The 19,360-nt window shown below is 45.6% G+C and overlaps 1 protein-coding gene across 3 annotated transcripts in view; it reads left to right on the top strand.

Annotated features, from left to right (window-relative positions):
* Nucleotides 1-19,360, top strand: part of LOC138976846 (phosphorylase b kinase gamma catalytic chain, skeletal muscle/heart isoform-like) — a 60,900-nt gene that overhangs the window by 25,273 nt on the left and 16,267 nt on the right. For all 3 annotated transcript variants that reach the window (XM_070349737.1, XM_070349735.1, XM_070349736.1), the window contains exons 4-10: nt 7,160-7,225; nt 11,580-11,652; nt 12,021-12,111; nt 14,248-14,341; nt 15,210-15,239; nt 16,749-16,872; nt 17,987-18,067. In XM_070349737.1, the coding sequence (XP_070205838.1) occupies nt 7,160-7,225; nt 11,580-11,652; nt 12,021-12,111; nt 14,248-14,341; nt 15,210-15,239; nt 16,749-16,872; nt 17,987-18,067 (559 nt within the window). The remainder of the gene's footprint in view (nt 1-7,159; nt 7,226-11,579; nt 11,653-12,020; nt 12,112-14,247; nt 14,342-15,209; nt 15,240-16,748; nt 16,873-17,986; nt 18,068-19,360) is intronic.

Genomic DNA, 19,360 nt, shown 5'->3' with positions numbered 1-19,360 from the left:
AAATTTGACATGAGAGTTCCTGGGTATGAAATCCCCGAACGTTTTTTTCATTTTTATGATAAATGTCTTTGATGACGTCATATCCGGCTTTTCGTGAAAGTTGAGGCGGCACTGTCACGCCCTCATTTTTCAACCAAATTGGTTGAAATTTTGGTCAAGTAATCTTCGACGAAGCCCGGACTTCGGTATTGCATTTCAGCTTGGTGGCTTAAAAATTAATTAATGACTTTGGTCATTAAAAATCTGAAAATTGTAAAAAAAAATAAAAATTTATAAAACGATCCAAATTTACGTTTATCTTATTCTCCATCATTTGCTGATTCCAAAAACATATAAATATGTTATATTCGGATTAAAAACAAGCTCTGAAAATTAAATATATAAAAATTATTATCAAAATTAAATTGTCGAAATCAATTTAAAAACACTTTCATCTTATTCCTTGTCGGTTCCTGATTCCAAAAACATATAGATATGATATGTTTGGATTAAAAACACGCTCAGAAAGTTAAAACAAAGAGAGGTACAGAAAAGCGTGCTATCCTTCTTAGCGCAACTACTACCCCGCTCTTCTTGTCAATTTCACTACCTTTGCCATGAGCGGTGGACTGACGATGCTACGAGTATACGGTCTTGCTGAAAAATGGCATTGCGTTCAGTTTCATTCTGTGAGTTCGACAGCTACTTGACTAAATATTGTATTTTCGCCTTACGCGACTTGTTTGTTTGTTTGTTTGCTTAACGCCCAGCCGACCACGAAGGGCCATATCAGGGCGGTGCTGCTTTGACATTTAACGTGCGCCACACACAAGACAGAATAAGTAGTCGCAGCACAGGCTTCATGTCTCACCCAGTCACATTATTCTGACACCGGACCAACCAGTCCTAGCACTAACCCCATAATGCCAGACGCCAGGCGGAGCAGCCACTAGATTGCCAATTTTAAAGTCTTAGGTATGACCCGGCCGGGGTTCGAACCCACGACCTCCCGATCACGGCGCGGACGCCTTACCACTAGGCCAACGGTGCCGGTATCCAGGGTCTTGACTGGAGGATTGACTGTATAGTCAGTCTTGTGTTGAGTGCAGCCAATGTAAGCCTAACTTGAGGCTAACTGTAGAGGAAAGGTCTGCCCACTGCACTGTCAGTCAATCAGCTATGAATACAGACTACTTAAACTCTAGCTATTGATGTGCATGTGATGGTTTGTTTAAGGTGAGAGGAAAGGTGCATTTCCTTTCTATGCAGGCTTTTCAGTGGACGCAGACAGATTGTGGGACAGTGGGACACAGATTGTGGGACGGTGGCTGTCTGCTCTGCATTCTGCACCGCCCCACATTTCAATCTGTGTGTCAAGAATTAAGTCATCAGGAAAAGATAACAGGGCATTCTTGTCATTCAAGCCTTTAAACTATCTGTAAAGATTAGTAATGTGAACCTTGTGCTTTATGCTGTCACCCTGAAGGTCCCATGTTAAGTAGAGTTATGTTTTACAGTGACCCCCCCCTCCTCCCTTCCCCTGGTCGGTTTGAAGATCTGCCACTTTAAAAGACAGTGGGTTACCAGATATTGAGGTAAATTAACAGGCCTTGAGCCAAGATTAGGCCGTTGAGAGAGTAGGTTGAAAAAGAGGTGTACTGTTGCACGCTCCCACACACCCCACACAGCATGCAGACACACGATTCACCTCCATGAAATTAACTATTGATTAATTTATTTATCTATTTACTTTTATTTATGTAATTTCTTTTAGTTATTCATTTAGAATAATTCTTGTTCTTTAAGTTATTGGAAGTACGCTTGAAAAAAGCGTGTCATTGAGGATCGTAGAGACCTTCGGTATATGGTTCAATGCTCACTTGCAGGCTAGTGGTGAAACGTGTGTGTGCATCGTGTGTGGGAGCGTGCAACAGTACACCTTTTTTCAACCTACTCTCTGAAGGGCCTAATCTTGGCTCAAGGCCACAGCACTTGTGACTGGACTACTGTTATAGTTTTACTGACCCAGATACGTAAGGCCATATCTTTTAAAGCAGTTTGCTACCATCAGATGTTTTTGTGTGCACATGTACTTTTACAATGTGCTCAACATACACTCTTCCCGGTGTGAAGAATGGTGTCAACCAGCTGGGGTCACTCCAGGCTGTTACACAGGATGAGAACATGCTTCCACTTGAACACATACCACCCATCCACAGTCTGCCTTACATTCTTTGCAGCGTGGCCATGTCTTTGTGAATGACGCGTCATTTCCTGAGTAAAACATACCACACGGTCAATCTGTTAGAAAAGACCAATCTGTTAGAAAAGACGATGTTCGCAAGTAACTTTGCTGGGAGAGAAAAGAGGGCAATCAAACCCACGGGACATTGTACGCCCATCACTAGCCAGCGGCGTGTAGCTACACGTTGTCAGCGAGCACGTGTAAGACAGGCAACCCAATAATGATTGGCCTATTTTGTCACGTGGTCTTGTTAGCCCTCGATTTTCCAAGAAAAGGCAACCCTTTGCTTCCCATATAAACTTGACAGTGTTATTTGCGGAATTGGTCTATTCAGCAAAAAGCTAGTGGTTGTGTCCATGTATTACAGAAAGCAGCCCGACTGTTGATGTTGAGTGTGTGTCTAAGTGGATGCAATCTTGTATCCCATGTAAACAGCGGAGTACATTTGAGATGGTGTACATAGTCTTGAGACCAAAGTTGGCTACAATCAGACTTTTTGTCAGCTCCAGACACAAACTAAATCATATCTGTTTTGTGGAGTCCATCATCAGATCAGAATCACTGCATTATATTGGGACCTTTAAGGCACTTTAGACTTTTTAATGTGTCCTGTTCCTCTTATTTTGTACATGGTCGCCTGCATGTGAAAGATTGTATCTTTAACATGAGCTCATCTTTAACTCAAGGGCACATTAACTGGTGTGACAAGACTACTGTTCCAGTTTTTACTAACCAAGAAACATTACCTTAAAGCAAAGCCATGTATTTTAAAGCAGTTTGCTAGTAATTAAACACACGCACATATTGTTGATAAGGTTGACATCTACATGGCTTTAGAAAGGAAACAAGAAGTAGGCGAGAAAGTGAGTGAGTAAGGAAAAACTGCTGATCGAGAATTATGTCACTAACTGACTGACTTTCAGTCGACTAATAGCTCTGTCAGACCGCAATATAAAGCCCACAATATAAAGCCCACATACCCAAGAAGATAACCAAAACAAGAAATTCCTCTGAGGTAGGAAAAACACCCCCGTTGGTCAAAGGGAAATAACCATTCTCACTGCCACCAACTGAGAAGGTTATTTCCCTTTGACCATTAATATGTCCCTCTATAAGTCCTTGTAGAATCTTAATCCACCAATAACTCCCTAACCGTGTGTTTGACTGGTCCCAATTTTTGTAAGGACCGTCTCAGGAATGTATAGAACCTGTTCACCAAGTTTGGTGACGATCAGTCCGTTCATTCTTGAGATCTATATGCGAACACAAACACACACACAAACAAACAAACAAACACATCGACCGAATCCTATACACACCCCTATACCGGGGGTGTAATAAATAAACTGAAGCAGTGAAGGACACATATTTCTTGTGTGCAGTTCAACCAAACCATGTGACTAAATGAGCCAATCTGTGTTTCAGTTTAGAAAAGGAGAGAGAAAAAGTCATATCGAGTCTGCACTGTTCGTTCAGAATCAAAATGTTCTCAGTCTCAGATTTACTATATGTGTTTGGAGGACTTTCTGCACAATAGTTTTGTTCATGGTAGAGTCAGATTTGTTGGAAGCTGATGCTTTAGAAACGAAATGAAGACACTCTGCTTCAGTATCAGTCTTGTGTTTTTTTTAAGGAAATTTAAAAGTGAAGACGCAGGATCTTTGTGTTGGAGACATGATGTGGGAAATGTGCTACAAAACCTTTCACATTGAAAGGCATGAAACCATTTTATGGCATAGTTTTGATGACTAAAGCAATTAGCCGATACACTGTGCTCATGTGCAGTTTGGTTTGGAATGCTGCCAAAAGCAATTTACATTCTACTGTTAGATGCTGGGCATTGCAAGAATAAAATGCTAGAGCCGCTAAATGCTGGCAGTTACACAAACCAAAATGCTGGATATATCATGCTTCTTATATGATGTTTGCACATAATGATTGAACACCTGTAAAATTTGAAGCTTTTTATTTTATTTTATTTTTTATTTTATTTTTCTACAATGAGCAATGAAGGGCTAATGGAGAAAGTGAGTGTGGACATGAATTATGGAATTGCAATTGTATTTTTTCTTTGTTGCATATCTTACTGAGATATTAATTGTTGTGGTTTGTTAGTCAAGTGTGTGATTGTCGTGTCCCGTGGTTTGTTAGTCAAGTGTGTGATTGTCGTGTCCCGTGGTTTGTTAGTCATGTGTGTGATTGTCGTGTTGTGGTTTGTTAGTCATGTGTGTGATTGTCGTGTTGTGGTTTGTTAGTCATGTGTGTGATTGTCGTGTCCCGTGGTTTGTTAGTCAAGTGTGTGATTGTCGTGTCCCGTGGTTTGTGAGTCAAGTGTGTGATTGTCGTGTCCCGTGGTTTGTTAGTCAAGTGTGTGATTGTCGTGTCCCGTGGTTTGTTAGTCAAGTGTGTGATTGTCGTGTCCCGTGGTTTGTTAGTCAAGTGTGTGATTGTCGTGTCCCGTGGTTTGTTAGTCATGTGTGTGATTGTCGTGTCCCGTGGTTTGTTAGTCAAGTGTGTGATTGTCGTGTCCCGTGGTTTGTTAGTCAAGTGTGTGATTGTCGTGTCCCGTGGTTTGTTAGTCAAGTGTGTGATTGTCGTGTCCCGTGGTTTGTGAGTCAAGTGTGTGATTGTCGTGTCCCGTGGTTTGTTAGTCAAGTGTGTGATTGTCGTGTCCCGTGGTTTGTTAGTCAAGTGTGTGATTGTCGTGTCCCGTGGTTTGTTAGTCAAGTGTGTGATTGTCGTGTCCCGTGGTTTGTTAGTCAAGTGTGTGATTGTCGTGTCCCGTGGTTTGTTAGTCAAGTGTGTGATTGTCGTGTCCCGTGGTTTGTTAGTCAAGTGTGTGATTGTCGTGTCCCGTGGTTTGTTAGTCAAGTGTGTGATTGTCGTGTCCCGTGGTTTGTGAGTCAAGTGTGTGATTGTCGTGTCCCGTGGTTTGTTAGTCAAGTGTGTGATTGTCGTGTCCCGTGGTTTGTTAGTCAAGTGTGTGATTGTCGTGTCCCGTGGTTTGTGAGTCAAGTGTGTGATTGTCGTGTCCCGTGGTTTGTTAGTCAAGTGTGTGATTGTCGTGTCCCGTGGTTTGTTAGTCAAGTGTGTGATTGTCGTGTCCCGTGGTTTGTGAGTCAAGTGTGTGATTGTCGTGTCCCGTGGTTTGTTAGTCAAGTGTGTGATTGTCGTGTCCCGTGGTTTGTTAGTCAAGTGTGTGATTGTCGTGTCCCGTGGTTTGTTAGTCAAGTGTGTGATTGTCGTGTCCCGTGGTTTGTTAGTCAGGTGTGTGATTGTCGTGTCCCGTGGTTTGTGAGTCAGGTGTGTGATTGTCGTGTCCCGTGGTTTGTTAGTCATGTGTGTGATTGTCGTGTCCCGTGGTTTGTGAGTCATGTGTGTGATTGTCGTGTCCCGTGGTTTGTGAGTCATGTGTGTGATTGTCGTGTCCCGTGGTTTGTGAGTCATGTGTGTGATTGTCGTGTCCCGTGGTTTGTTAGTCAGGTGTGTGATTGTCGTGTCCCGTGGTTTGTGAGTCAGGTGTGTGATTGTCGTGTCCCGTGGTTTGTTAGTCAGGTGTGTGATTGTCGTGTCCCGTGGTTTGTTAGTCAAGTGTGTGATTGTCGTGTCCCGTGGTTTGTTAGTCAAGTGTGTGATTGTCGTGTCCCGTGGTTTGTTAGTCAAGTGTGTGATTGTCGTGTCCCGTGGTTTGTTAGTCAAGTGTGTGATTGTCGTGTCCCGTGGTTTGTGAGTCAAGTGTGTGATTGTCGTGTCCCGTGGTTTGTTAGTCAGGTGTGTGATTGTCGTGTCCCGTGGTTTGTTAGTCAGGTGTGTGATTGTCTGTCCCGTGGTTTGTTAGTCAAGTGTGTGATTGTCGTGTCCCGTGGTTTGTTAGTCAAGTGTGTGATTGTCTGTCCCGTGGTTTGTTAGTCAGGTGTGTGATTGTCTGTCCCGTGGTTTGTTAGTCAAGTGTGTGATTGTCTGTCCCGTGGTTTGTTAGTCAGGTGTGTGATTGTCTGTCCCGTGGTTTGTGAGTCAAGTGTGTGATTGTTAGTCAAGTGTGTGATTGTCGTGTCCCGTGGTTTGTGAGTCAAGTGTGTGATTGTTAGTCAAGTGTGTGATTGTCGTGTCCCGTGGTTTGTGAGTCAAGTGTGTGATTGTCGTGTCCCGTGGTTTGTTAGTCAGGTGTGTGATTGTCGTGTCCCGTGGTTTGTGAGTCATGTGTGTGATTGTCGTGTCCCGTGGTTTGTTAGTCAAGTGTGTGATTGTCTGTCCCGTGGTTTGTGAGTCAAGTGTGTGATTGTCTGTCCCGTGGTTTGTTAGTCAAGTGTGTGATTGTCGTGTCCCGTGGTTTGTTAGTCAAGTGTGTGATTGTCTGTCCCGTGGTTTGTGAGTCAAGTGTGTGATTGTCTGTCCCGTGGTTTGTTAGTCAAGTGTGTGATTGTCGTGTCCCGTGGTTTGTTAGTCAAGTGTGTGATTGTCTGTCCCGTGGTTTGTTAGTCAAGTGTGTGATTGTCGTGTCCCGTGGTTTGTTAGTCATGTGTGTGATTGTCTGTCCCGTGGTTTGTTAGTCAAGTGTGTGATTGTCGTGTCCCGTGGTTTGTTAGTCAAGTGTGTGATTGTCTGTCCCGTGGTTTGTTAGTCAAGTGTGTGATTGTCGTGTCCCGTGGTTTGTTAGTCAAGTGTGTGATTGTCGTGTCCCGTGGTTTGTTAGTCAAGTGTGTGATTGTCGTGTCCCGTGGTTTGTTAGTCAAGTGTGTGATTGTCGTGTCCCGTGGTTTGTTAGTCAAGTGTGTGATTGTCGTGTCCCGTGGTTTGTTAGTCAAGTGTGTGATTGTCGTGTCCCGTGGTTTGTTAGTCATGTGTGTGATTGTCGTGTCCCGTGGTTTGTGAGTCAAGTGTGTGATTGTCGTGTCCCGTGGTTTGTGAGTCAAGTGTGTGATTGTCTGTCCCCAGGTGCAAGCAAGGGGAGCTGTTCGACTACCTGACACAAGAAGTTTCTCTCTCAGAAAAACGCACAAGGTAAATTCACTTTCTAATTCAATTTGCTATGAAATGGTTTTTGTTTTGTTTTATTTTTTTCTTCTTCTTTTTTCTTCATCTTTACACCTGTTCCTTTGTCCCGGTGCACCGCCCCGTCCCCGTACTCACTGCTCCAACCACCTCTGAATTTCGTTCCGCTGCCAGACTTGTCGATTTTACAGACGCTCCAGGGGGGGATGATGTCGGGTAATTGCTGCGGTCGGCTACCCTCGGAAGATGACACTGCACTTCGACGGTGTTCAGTAGCTATGAAATATATTGCTTATGTTTAGCTTTTAGAGGTTAGGTTACTGTAGCATTTTGTCGTGCAATTGGAGGAGGAGGATGACCGCGGGTATTTGGTACAGTGGAAAAAATCCACTTTTTTAAGATCTCCAGATTTCGGATTTCCCGCTGTAAAGGGTCAGATTGCCTAGAGCTGTCAATGGTCAGATTGCCTGGAGCTGTCAAGGGTCAGATTGCCTAGAGTAGAGCTGTCAAGGGTCAGATTGCCTAGAGCTGTCAAGGGTCAGATTGCCGAGAGCTGTAAAGGGTCAGATTGCCTAGAGTTGTCTAGGGTCAGATTGCCTAGAGCTGTCAAGGGTCAGATTGCCTAGAGCTGTCAATGGTCAGGTTGCCTAGAGCTGTCAATGGTCAGATTGCCTAGACCTGTCAATGGTCAGGTTGCCTAGACCTGTCAATGGTCAGATTGCCTAGAGCTGTCAATGGTCAGATTGCCTAGACCTGTCAATATGGTCAGGTTGCCTAGAGCTGTCAATGGTCAGATTGCCTAGAGCTGTCAATGGTCAGATTGCCCAGAGCTGTCAATGGTCAGATTGCCTAGAGCTGTCAATGGTCAGATTGCCCAGAGCTGTCAATGGTCAGGTTGCCCAGACCTGTCAATGGTCAGGTTGCCTAGAGCTGTCAATGGTCAGATTGCCTAGACCTGTCAATGGTCAGGTTGCCTAGAGCTGTCAATGGTCAGATTGCCCAGAGCTGTCAATGGTCAGGTTGCCCAGACCTGTCAATGGTCAGGTTGCCTAGAGCTGTCAATGGTCAGATTGCCCAGAGCTGTCAATGGTCAGATTGCCTAGACCTGTCAATGGTCAGATTGCCCAGAGCTGTCAATGGTCAGATTGCCTAGAGCTGTCAATGGTCAGATTGCCTAGACCTGTCAATGGTCAGATTGCCCAGAGCTGTCAATGGTCAGATTGCCTAGAGCTGTCAATGGTCAGATTGCCCAGAGCTGTCAATGGTCAGATTGCCTAGAGCTGTCAATGGTCAGATTGCCTAGACCTGTCAATATGGTCAGGTTGCCTAGAGCTGTCAATGGTCAGATTGCCTAGACCTGTCAATGGTCAGGTTGCCTAGAGCTGTCAATGGTCAGATTGCCTGGAGCTGTCAAGGGTCAGATTGCCTGGAGCTGTCAAGGGTCAGATTGCCTGGAGCTGTCAAGGGTCAGATTGCCTAGAGCTGTCAAGGGTCAGATTGCCTAGAGCTGTAAAGGGTCAGATTGCCTAGAGCTGTCAAGGGTCAGATTGCCTAGAGCTGTCAATGGTCAGGTTGCCTAGAGCTGTCAATGGTCAGATTGCCCAGAGCTGTCAATGGTCAGATTGCCTGGAGCTGTCAAGGGTCAGATTGCCTAGAGCTGTCAAGGGTCAGATTACCTGGAGCTGTCAAGGGTCAGATTGCCTAGAGCTGTCAAGGGTCAGATTGCCTAGAGCTGTCAAGGGTCAGATTGCCTAGAGCTGTCAAGGGTCAGATTGCCTAGAGCTGTCAATGGTCAGGTTGCCTAGAGCTGTCAATGGTCAGATTGCCTAGACCTGTCAATGGTCAGGTTGCCTAGACCTGTCAATGGTCAGATTGCCTAGAGCTGTCAATGGTCAGATTGCCTAGACCTGTCAATATGGTCAGGTTGCCTAGAGCTGTCAATGGTCAGATTGCCTAGAGCTGTCAATGGTCAGATTGCCCAGAGCTGTCAATGGTCAGATTGCCTAGAGCTGTCAATGGTCAGATTGCCCAGAGCTGTCAATGGTCAGGTTGCCCAGACCTGTCAATGGTCAGGTTGCCTAGAGCTGTCAATGGTCAGATTGCCTAGACCTGTCAATGGTCAGGTTGCCTAGAGCTGTCAATGGTCAGATTGCCCAGAGCTGTCAATGGTCAGGTTGCCCAGACCTGTCAATGGTCAGGTTGCCTAGAGCTGTCAATGGTCAGATTGCCCAGAGCTGTCAATGGTCAGATTGCCTAGAGCTGTCAATGGTCAGATTGCCCAGAGCTGTCAATGGTCAGATTGCCTAGAGCTGTCAATGGTCAGATTGCCTAGAGCTGTCAATGGTCAGATTGCCTAGACCTGTCAATGGTCAGATTGCCCAGAGCTGTCAATGGTCAGATTTCCTAGAGCTGTCAATGGTCAGATTGCCTAGACCTGTCAATGGTCAGATTGCCCAGAGCTGTCAATGGTCAGATTGCCTAGAGCTGTCAATGGTCAGATTGCCCAGAGCTGTCAATGGTCAGATTGCCTGGAGCTGTCAATGGTCAGATTGCCTAGACCTGTCAATGGTCAGGTTGCCTAGAGCTGTCAATGGTCAGATTGCCTAGACCTGTCAATGGTCAGGTTGCCTAGAGCTGTCAATGGTCAGATTGCCTGGAGCTGTCAAGGGTCAGATTGCCTGGAGCTGTCAAGGGTCAGATTGCCTGGAGCTGTCAAGGGTCAGATTGCCTAGAGCTGTCAAGGGTCAGATTGCCTAGAGCTGTAAAGGGTCAGATTGCCTAGAGCTGTCAAGGGTCAGATTGCCTAGAGCTGTCAATGGTCAGGTTGCCTAGAGCTGTCAATGGTCAGATTGCCTAGACCTGTCAATGGTCAGGTTGCCTAGACCTGTCAATGGTCAGATTGCCTAGAGCTGTCAATGGTCAGATTGCCTAGACCTGTCAATATGGTCAGGTTGCCTAGAGCTGTCAATGGTCAGATTGCCTAGAGCTGTCAATGGTCAGATTGCCCAGAGCTGTCAATGGTCAGATTGCCTAGAGCTGTCAATGGTCAGATTGCCCAGAGCTGTCAATGGTCAGGTTGCCCAGACCTGTCAATGGTCAGGTTGCCTAGAGCTGTCAATGGTCAGATTGCCTAGACCTGTCAATGGTCAGGTTGCCTAGAGCTGTCAATGGTCAGATTGCCCAGAGCTGTCAATGGTCAGATTGCCTAGACCTGTCAATGGTCAGGTTGCCTGGAGCTGTCAATGGTCAGATTGCCCAGAGCTGTCAATGGTCAGATTGCCTAGAGCTGTCAATGGTCAGATTGCCCAGAGCTGTCAATGGTCAGATTGCCTAGAGCTGTCAATGGTCAGATTGCCTAGAGCTGTCAATGGTCAGATTGCCTAGACCTGTCAATGGTCAGATTACCCAGAGCTGTCAATGGTCAGATTGCCTAGAGCTGTCAATGGTCAGATTGCCTAGACCTGTCAATGGTCAGATTGCCCAGAGCTGTCAATGGTCAGATTGCCTAGAGCTGTCAATGGTCAGATTGCCCAGAGCTGTCAATGGTCAGATTGCCTGGAGCTGTCAATGGTCAGATTGCCTAGACCTGTCAATGGTCAGGTTGCCTAGAGCTGTCAATGGTCAGATTGCCTAGACCTGTCAATGGTCAGGTTGCCTAGAGCTGTCAATGGTCAGATTGCCTAGAGCTGTCAATGGTCAGATTGCCTAGAGCTGTCAATGGTCAGATTGCCTGGAGCTGTCAAGGGTCAGATTGCCTGGAGCTGTCAATGGTCAGGTTGCCCAGACCTGTCAATGGTCAGGTTGCCTAGAGCTGTCAATGGTCAGATTGCCTAGAGCTGTCAATGGTCAGATTGCCTAGAGCTGTCAATGGTCAGATTGCCTGGAGCTGTCAATGGTCAGATTGCCTAGAGCTGTCAATGGTCAGGTTGCCTAGAGCTGTCAATGGTCAGATTGCCTAGAGCTGTCAATGGTCAGATTGCCTAGAGCTGTCAATGGTCAGGTTGCCTAGAGCTGTCAATGGTCAGATTGCCTAGAGCTGTCAATGGTCAGATTGCCTAGAGCTGTCAATGGTCAGATTGCCTGGAGCTGTAAAGGTACCCCCATTTTTAGACACCGGTCCAGTTAAAGGTCCTTGTCTAAGTTTGTATTATATAAATAGACATTTGACCACTAAAATGCTGAGTCTATTCCCTACAAATATCAAAAATACCCCTACCCCCCTATATTTCCATCCAGCTCACATGTTCAAGACAGTCACATCTGATAGTTTTGTTTTGATTTAAATTGCTTTAAACTTTTGTTAGAAATCCTTCTTCTGACCTAGCTGGTAGGTAATGATTTATTGGTTGTTTTTGGTGACTAGGTTCTTCATGCATCAGTTATTTGATGTGGTCAACTATCTTCATGGGAAACGCATCGTTCACAGAGATCTCAAGGTCAGTGTTTGTGTGTGCTTGTCTGTCTGTCTGTCTGTCTGTCTGTCTGTCTGTCTGCGTGCATTGGATGGAATGCATGGATGCGCATTTTTGTGTAATGGGTATTAAGCCTCTTTTTCTTGTAGGTAGAAGTTGGTCTGAACATGAAATTTGTAATGGTAAGATGTGGTTTTTGATTTAAGCTTGTCTGCTATTATTTTTTTAGGTGGACGTACATGTGAATTTTTAGTCTATAAACAAACGCTCCATGAACTAACCTTTCTGTGTTTGTTTTTTTCATTCTTGAGTTTGGAAGATTTGCAGTCTGTCCGTTAAGGATTTGAATGGCTTGTCTGATTCATGTTGGTCTGATTTTGTCTTGTCCTCAGCCTGAAAACATTTTAATGGACGACAACATGAACATCAAGGTGTCGGACTTTGGCTTTGCTACCGTGCTGCCCGAGACTGAGCGCCTCACAGGTGAGAGCCTTGTCATCTTGTTGTAGTGCAGGTAGTAGCTAGACTGCCCGAGACTGCCCGCCTCACAGGTGAGAGCCTTGTCATCTTGTTGTAGTGCAGGTAGTAGCTAGACTGCCCGAGACTGCCCGCCTCACAGGTGAGAGCCTTGTCATCTTGTTGTAGTGCAGGTAGTAGCTAGACTGCCCGAGACTGAGCGCCTCACAGGTGAGAGCCTCGTCATCTTGTTGTAGTGCAGGTAGTAGCTAGACTGCCCGAGACTGCCCGCCTCACAGGTGAGAGCCTTGTCATCTTGTTGTAGTGCAGGTAGTAGCTAGACTGCCCGAGACTGAGCGCCTCACAGGTGAGAGCCTTGTCATCTTGTTGTAGTGCAGGTAGTAGCTAGACTGCCCGAGACTGCCCGCCTCACAGGTGAGAGCCTTGTCATCTTGTTGTAGTGCAGGTAGTAGCTAGACTGCCCGAGACTGAGCGCCTCACAGGTGAGAGCCTTGTCATCTTGTTGTAGTGCAGGTAGTAGCTAGACTGCCCGAGACTGAGCGCCTCACAGGTGAGAGCCTTGTCATCTTGTTGTAGTGCAGGTAGTAGCTAGACTGCCCGAGACTGAGCGCCTCACAGGTGAAAGCCTTGTCATCTTGTTGTAGTGCAGGTAGTAGCTAGACTGCCCGAGACTGAGCGCCTCACAGGTGAAAGTCTTGTCATCTTGTTGTAGTGCAGGTAGTAGCTAGACTGCCCGAGACTGAGCGCCTCACAGGTGAGAGCCTCGTCATCTTGTTGTAGTGCAGGTAGTAGCTAGACTGCCCGAGACTGAGCGCCTCACAGGTGAGAGCCTTGTCATCTTGTTGTAGTGCAGGTAGTAGCTAGACTGCCCGAGACTGAGCGCCTCACAGGTGAGAGCCTTGTCATCTTGTTGTAGTGCAGGTAGTAGCTAGACTGCCCGAGACTGAGCGCCTCACAGGTGAAAGCCTTGTCATCTTGTTGTAGTGCAGGTAGTAGCTAGACTGCCCGAGACTGAGCGCCTCACAGGTGAAAGTCTTGTCATCTTGTTGTAGTGCAGGTAGTAGCTAGACTGCCCGAGACTGAGCGCCTCACAGGTGAAAGTCTTGTCATCTTGTTGTAGTGCAGGTAGTAGCTAGACTGCCCGAGACTGAGCGCCTCACAGGTGAAAGCCTTGTCATCTTGTTGTAGTGCAGGTAGTAGCTAGACTGCCCGAGACTGAGCGCCTCACAGTGAGAGCCTTGTCATCTTGTTGTAGTGCAGGTAGTAGCTAGACTGCCCGAGACTGAGCGCCTCACAGGTGAAAGTCTTGTCATCTTGTTGTAGTGCAGGTAGTAGCTAGACTGCCCGCCTCACAGGTGAGAGCCTTGTCATCTTGTTGTAGTGCAGGTAGTAGCTAGACTGCCCGAGACTGAGCGCCTCACAGGTGAAAGTCTTGTCATCTTGTTGTAGTGCAGGTAGTAGCTAGACTGCCCGAGACTGAGCGCCTCACAGGTGAAAGTCTTGTCATCTTGTTGTAGTGCAGGTAGTAGCTAGACTGCCCGCCTCACAGGTGAAAGCCTTGTCATCTTGTTGTAGTGCAGGTAGTAGCTAGACTGCCCGCCTCACAGGTGAAAGTCTTGTCATCTTGTTGTAGTGCAGGTAGTAGCTAGACTGCCCGAGACTGAGCGCCTCACAGGTGAGAGCCTTGTCATCTTGTTGTAGTGCAGGTAGTAGCTAGACTGCCCGAGACTGAGCGCCTCACAGGTGAGAGCCTTGTCATCTTCTTGTAGTGCAGGTAGTAGCTAGACTGCCTGTGTAAACAAACAAAGGAGGGAAAATAGCTCAAAACGAGCAGGTAAGAATCATGCAAAATGCACATTTCTGGCTTCACTTGTTTATTCTAATTTAAACCCAAACAAAAAGTTGCTACAGTGGAACCCCCCTTTTAAGACCTTACAAAAATCCGAGAAAATTAGGTCTTAAAAATGAGGCAGGCTTAAAATGGGGGTAACTTTACACAGGTTGTGAACAGAAAGTCTGAGAAAACAAGGTCTTATAAGGGAGGGAGTCTTAAATTGGGGGGTCTTAAAAGGGGGTTCCACTGTATTGACTATTGAAATGTTATCCTTGTTTCCTGACAAACTGACTTGTCTGTGTGTGCAGAGCTGCTAGGCACACCTGGTTACCTGGCGCCCGAGGTGTTGGTGCAGGCCATGAACGAAGACAACGACGGGGGCTACGGGCTGGAGGTGGACATGTGAGTGTTACGTCTGTACACAGTCAGATATCTGCTGTCTGGCTTGCAAGGTTAGGACATGTGAGTGTTACGTCTGTACACAGTCAGATATCTGCTGTCTGGCTTGCAAGGTCAGGACATGTGAGTGTTACGTCTGTACACAGTCAGATATCTGCTGTCTGGCTTGCAAGGTTAGGACAATGAAACAATGAAACAAATCCCTTTTTTCATAACATAGAAACTTCATATTCTTTTTGCAGTGGTAGGGTGGGGGAGGGAGTTAGTGGGTACGGTGTGCATGTGGTGTGTGTGTGGTGTGGTGTGCGTGTGGTGTGGTGTGGTGTGTGTGGTGTGTGTGTGCGTGTGGTGTGCGTGTGGTGTGTGTTTTTTGAGAAACAGAGAGGAGAGAGAGAAAGGAAAAGAAAGTGTATGTGTGTGTGTGTGTGCGTGTGCATTGTGTGTGTGTGTGTGTGCGTGTGTGCGTGCGTGTGTGTGCGTGCGTGCGTGCGTGTGTGTGTGTGTGTGTGTGTGTGTGCGTGCGTGCGTGCGTGCGTGCGTGCGTGTGTGTGTGTGTGTGTGTGTGTGTGTGTGTGTGTGTGTGTGTGTGTGTGTGTGTGTGAACAGTGATTGTAGCTCAGGTGTGTTCAGTACCTGTATGTTTCAGTCTCTGGGTTTACTAATATGTAAAAGTGTAATATTAGCTAGTCAGTATTGGCATCAGATAGAAGCAGGCAGACGTCTCATCGCCCGATCTGCACTCAGCCGCTCTCTTATCGCAGTGTTAGTGATAGCTTGACATGCTTGGGACGTTTGACAGGTTATAAAAAACAACATTGTTGTTGTCAGCCAAGATGACATTGTTTATTTAATGTATTTTTTTGTTCAACAGATGGGCATGTGGCGTCATCATGTTTACACTGTGAGTAGATGCCATGCATATTAAACCTGAACCAAATAAGTATTGACATGTACATGTAGATAAAATTAATGTTCATGACCAGTTCTTATCTAGGCATTCAAAACATTAGGTCAGCGATGAGTCTAGCAGCACACAACCCGGTCATACACATTGCACACACACACAACACGGTCACACACAACACGGTCACACACATTGCACACACACAACACGGTCACACACAACACGGTCACACACATTGCACACACACAACACGGTCACACACAACACGGTCACACACATTGCACACACACAGAAACACGGTCACACACATTGCACACACACAACACGGTCACACACATTGCACACACACAACACGGTCACACACAACACGGTCACACACAACACGGTCACACACAACACGGTCACACACAACACGGTCACACACAACACGGTCACACACAACACGGTCACACACATTGCACACACACAGAACACGGTCACACACAACACGGTCACACACATTGCACACACACAACACGGTCACACACATTGCACACACACAACACGGTCACACACAACACGGTCACACACAACACGGTCACACACAACACGGTCACACAGTCATTGCACACACACAGAACACGGTCACACACATTGCACACACACAGAACACGGTCACACACAACACGGTCACACACAACACGGTCACACAGAACACGGTCACACACAACCCGGTCACACACATTGCACACACACAGAACACGGTCACACACAACACGGTCACACACAACACGGTCACACACAACACGGTCACACACAACACGGTCACACACATTGCACACACACAGAACACAGTCATACACAACACGGTCACACACAACACGGTCACACAGAACACGGTCACACACAACACGGTCACACACATTGCACACACACAGAACACGGTCACACACAACACGGTCACACACAACCCGGTCACACACATTGCACACACACAACCCGGTCACACACACAACACGGTCACACACACAACACGGTCACACACAACACAGTCACACACAACACGGTCACACACAACACGGTCACACACAACACGGTCACACACAGAACACGGTCACACACAATACGGTCACACACAACACGGTCACACACAACACGGTCACACACATTGCACACACACAGAAACACGTGCAGCTGTTTGCTTTCTGGAGGATGATTCAGACTGGTTTAAATCTAGAGTTTGCTCGGTTTTTATTTTGGTTCTCCTGTTTCATTGGTTGTGACTGTGTGTGTCTGTTCTTATCCCCCTTTAGTTGTTTGTTGTTGTTGTTGTCGTTGTTTACTAGACATTCACTCCACAAACATCAGCAAGCTAAATACCTAGCGCGATCACTGTTCATTTCAAAAATATTTGAAACACAGTCCCTTGTCATTGTATGTCAGCACAGAACAGATAGTGAGAAATCTTGTTGTGATTTCAGATATGTGTGTCAGCACAGACAGTGATAGTTGTGTGTGTGATTTCAGACTGTGCGGCTCACCCCCGTTCTGGCACCGCAAGCAGATGTACATGCTACGCGACATCATGGCGGGCAACTACAGCTTCAGCTCACCGCTGTGGCACGATGTGTCCGACACGCCCAAAGACCTGGTATGTGCAGGGGATTCATCGTGGGGTTAAGAAACACAAAGTTTCATGGGGGGGGGTTCTTCTAAGGGCAAGTACGGTACAGCGGAACCCCCTTTTGAGACACCCCCCCCCCCCAATTTAACGGCTCCTTCCTCCTTTTTAGGAAAGTGTTTCTTCAGATTCACTGTGCATAACATCTGCAAATTTACATCCATTTTAAGACTCCCTCCGTTTTGAGATTTCATTTTTCTTGATTTTTAGCTGTCTTAAAAGGTGTATTTCTACTGTATTGACAAACGAATGCACGACATTCAGTCCATGCACATTATCCAAACACCCTTTAGTTAGTGTTGATTTAGTGTTGATTTAGTGTTGATTGAGTGTTGATTGAGTGTTGATTTAGTGTTGATTTAGTGTTGATTTAGTGTTGATTGAGTGTTGATTTAGTGTTGATTTAGTGTTGATTTAGTGTTGATTTAGTGTTGATTTAGTGTTGATTTAGTGTTTATTGAGTGTTGATTTAGTGTTGATTTAGTGTTGATTTAGTGTTGATTTAGTGTTGATTTAGTGTTGGCTGGTTTAGATTTATTGTCTGCATTGTCTGGCAGACGATGTGACTGAGAGCCCTTGGCGTTCACACAGGTATTGGACTGCTATGGTCCAAGAGGAGATAATTGTGGCAAACTCTGGCACTGTATTACAAGTAACGCACTGGCTATGGGAACCCCTGCATACACTCCGGGGTTAACTTCCGGTCGAGATGTGAATTTGTCATTCGACACCACATTGCGATAGGAACGCAGAGCAGTTGATCATAAGAGTACAAAAGACCGAAAACACGACTAACCTGACTAAATGTAAAAAACAAGAATGGTACGTTAGTGGAACGTTTAATTATTGAGAAAACAAAACGTTACATTCACAGTACATTGACCTAGCTTTTAGGCAGGCAGACAGACAGACAGACAGACAGACAGACAGACAGACAGACAGACAAAATCAAATATTTTTTTATTTGTTCCCCAATTTTTAAACTCCCTCCAGTTTTTGATGTGATTTTCTCAGATTTGTGGATGTCTTTAGAGAAGGGTTGCGCTGTAGTTGACTAATGTGGTGATGATGTTGGTGTGAACAGATCAGCAAGCTCCTGGTGACGGACCCAGCCAAGCGACTGACGGCCAAACAGGCATTGATGCACCCCTTCTTCCAGAGAGATGTACGTATCGCTTCTTTGTCCTTTCATCTCCTCGCTCTGATTTGTATATTTTTATTTTTTTATTACTTTTTTTTATATTTTTTATTATGCCAAGCACATCATTGTGGGGTTTTTAATCCATAAACATATATCCCTCACTACATGATACAACTCTCATACATGATCATTTACGGTTGGCAAAACTATGACACATCGCCGTCCGGGAATACAACTGCCGTAACTCCATTTTTTGCTTTTTTGACATTTTTGGCATTCCATATCAGCATATCAAGGGGCATAACTTAGCAAAGTCGTAAACACTATCTCCTATAAATAAACGCCCTGTCATCAAAAAACAATTACTGTATCTCAACTCACTTCGAATCTTGTGGGAAGAAGACTGCCGTAAATTGATTTACCTCAACTGTATTTGTATTTTTCATTTTTTGCCGGATACACAACTGTCGTATGTCAACTTACGGTTGTAGCATTGCAGATTTTTACAAAATGATTGGTAGGAATGCCTCAAGTTTCTCACATACGACAATTGTTCTCCAGCTTTCTCTTCAATTTTAATACTTTTCGTAAAAATTGCGATTCACATTTTTATTTTACTTTCTTGTTCCTGTTGTTTGGCGCCACAATTGCCAAAACATCAAACCACGAAAGCTGAAGCATCAAACCACGAAAATAGGTAAGTGAAAATATCCAAGATCTCTGAATAAAGCCTACAACGAATATCAAAATAAACCAATGCATATTACCAAGCATTTAAGACTATAATAACCAGTATTAATCATTATTTAGCACAACTTCGTTGTTTTGTATAATTGTATTGGTGGGGGACACCGGGGCAGGTTGAGACACGAGGCAGGCTGACTGACACGTAACATTCTGGCAGATTTTGTTGTTGTTGAGATTTTGTTTTTTTGAAAAATTAGTACACTTTAATATTACTTTTGTTCCACGAACAGTATCTGCAATGAAATATCGAGTGAAACCATCATAAGTCTCATAAATATTTTTAAGATTTGAAATCTAGTAAGGCATGCTTAGCATGGGCGTGCCCCATCTTGCCATATTTTTGTCCTTGAGTTTCAAAGCGTTGCTTTCCTTTCTGTTTTGGTCAGTGTTTGCCAACCATGGGAATCCATGTCCGAGGAAGCTTTCATCAAGGGGATTCCAGATTCGAGGGTCGGGGAAGGCAGTGTACGGCCATGGCAATGCGAGCAGTGGCACATCACTGTGTCAAGGACGTGTCTCTGTGGACCACGCAGGATCTTGATGAAATACTACATGACGGAGACAGGCTGT

Source organism: Littorina saxatilis, linkage group LG9 (genome assembly GCF_037325665.1).
Source record: "Littorina saxatilis isolate snail1 linkage group LG9, US_GU_Lsax_2.0, whole genome shotgun sequence".
NCBI lineage: Eukaryota > Metazoa > Mollusca > Gastropoda > Littorinimorpha > Littorinidae > Littorina > Littorina saxatilis.
Note: the sequence above shows the minus strand (reverse complement) of the source record. Positions and strands in the feature narration are given on the sequence as shown.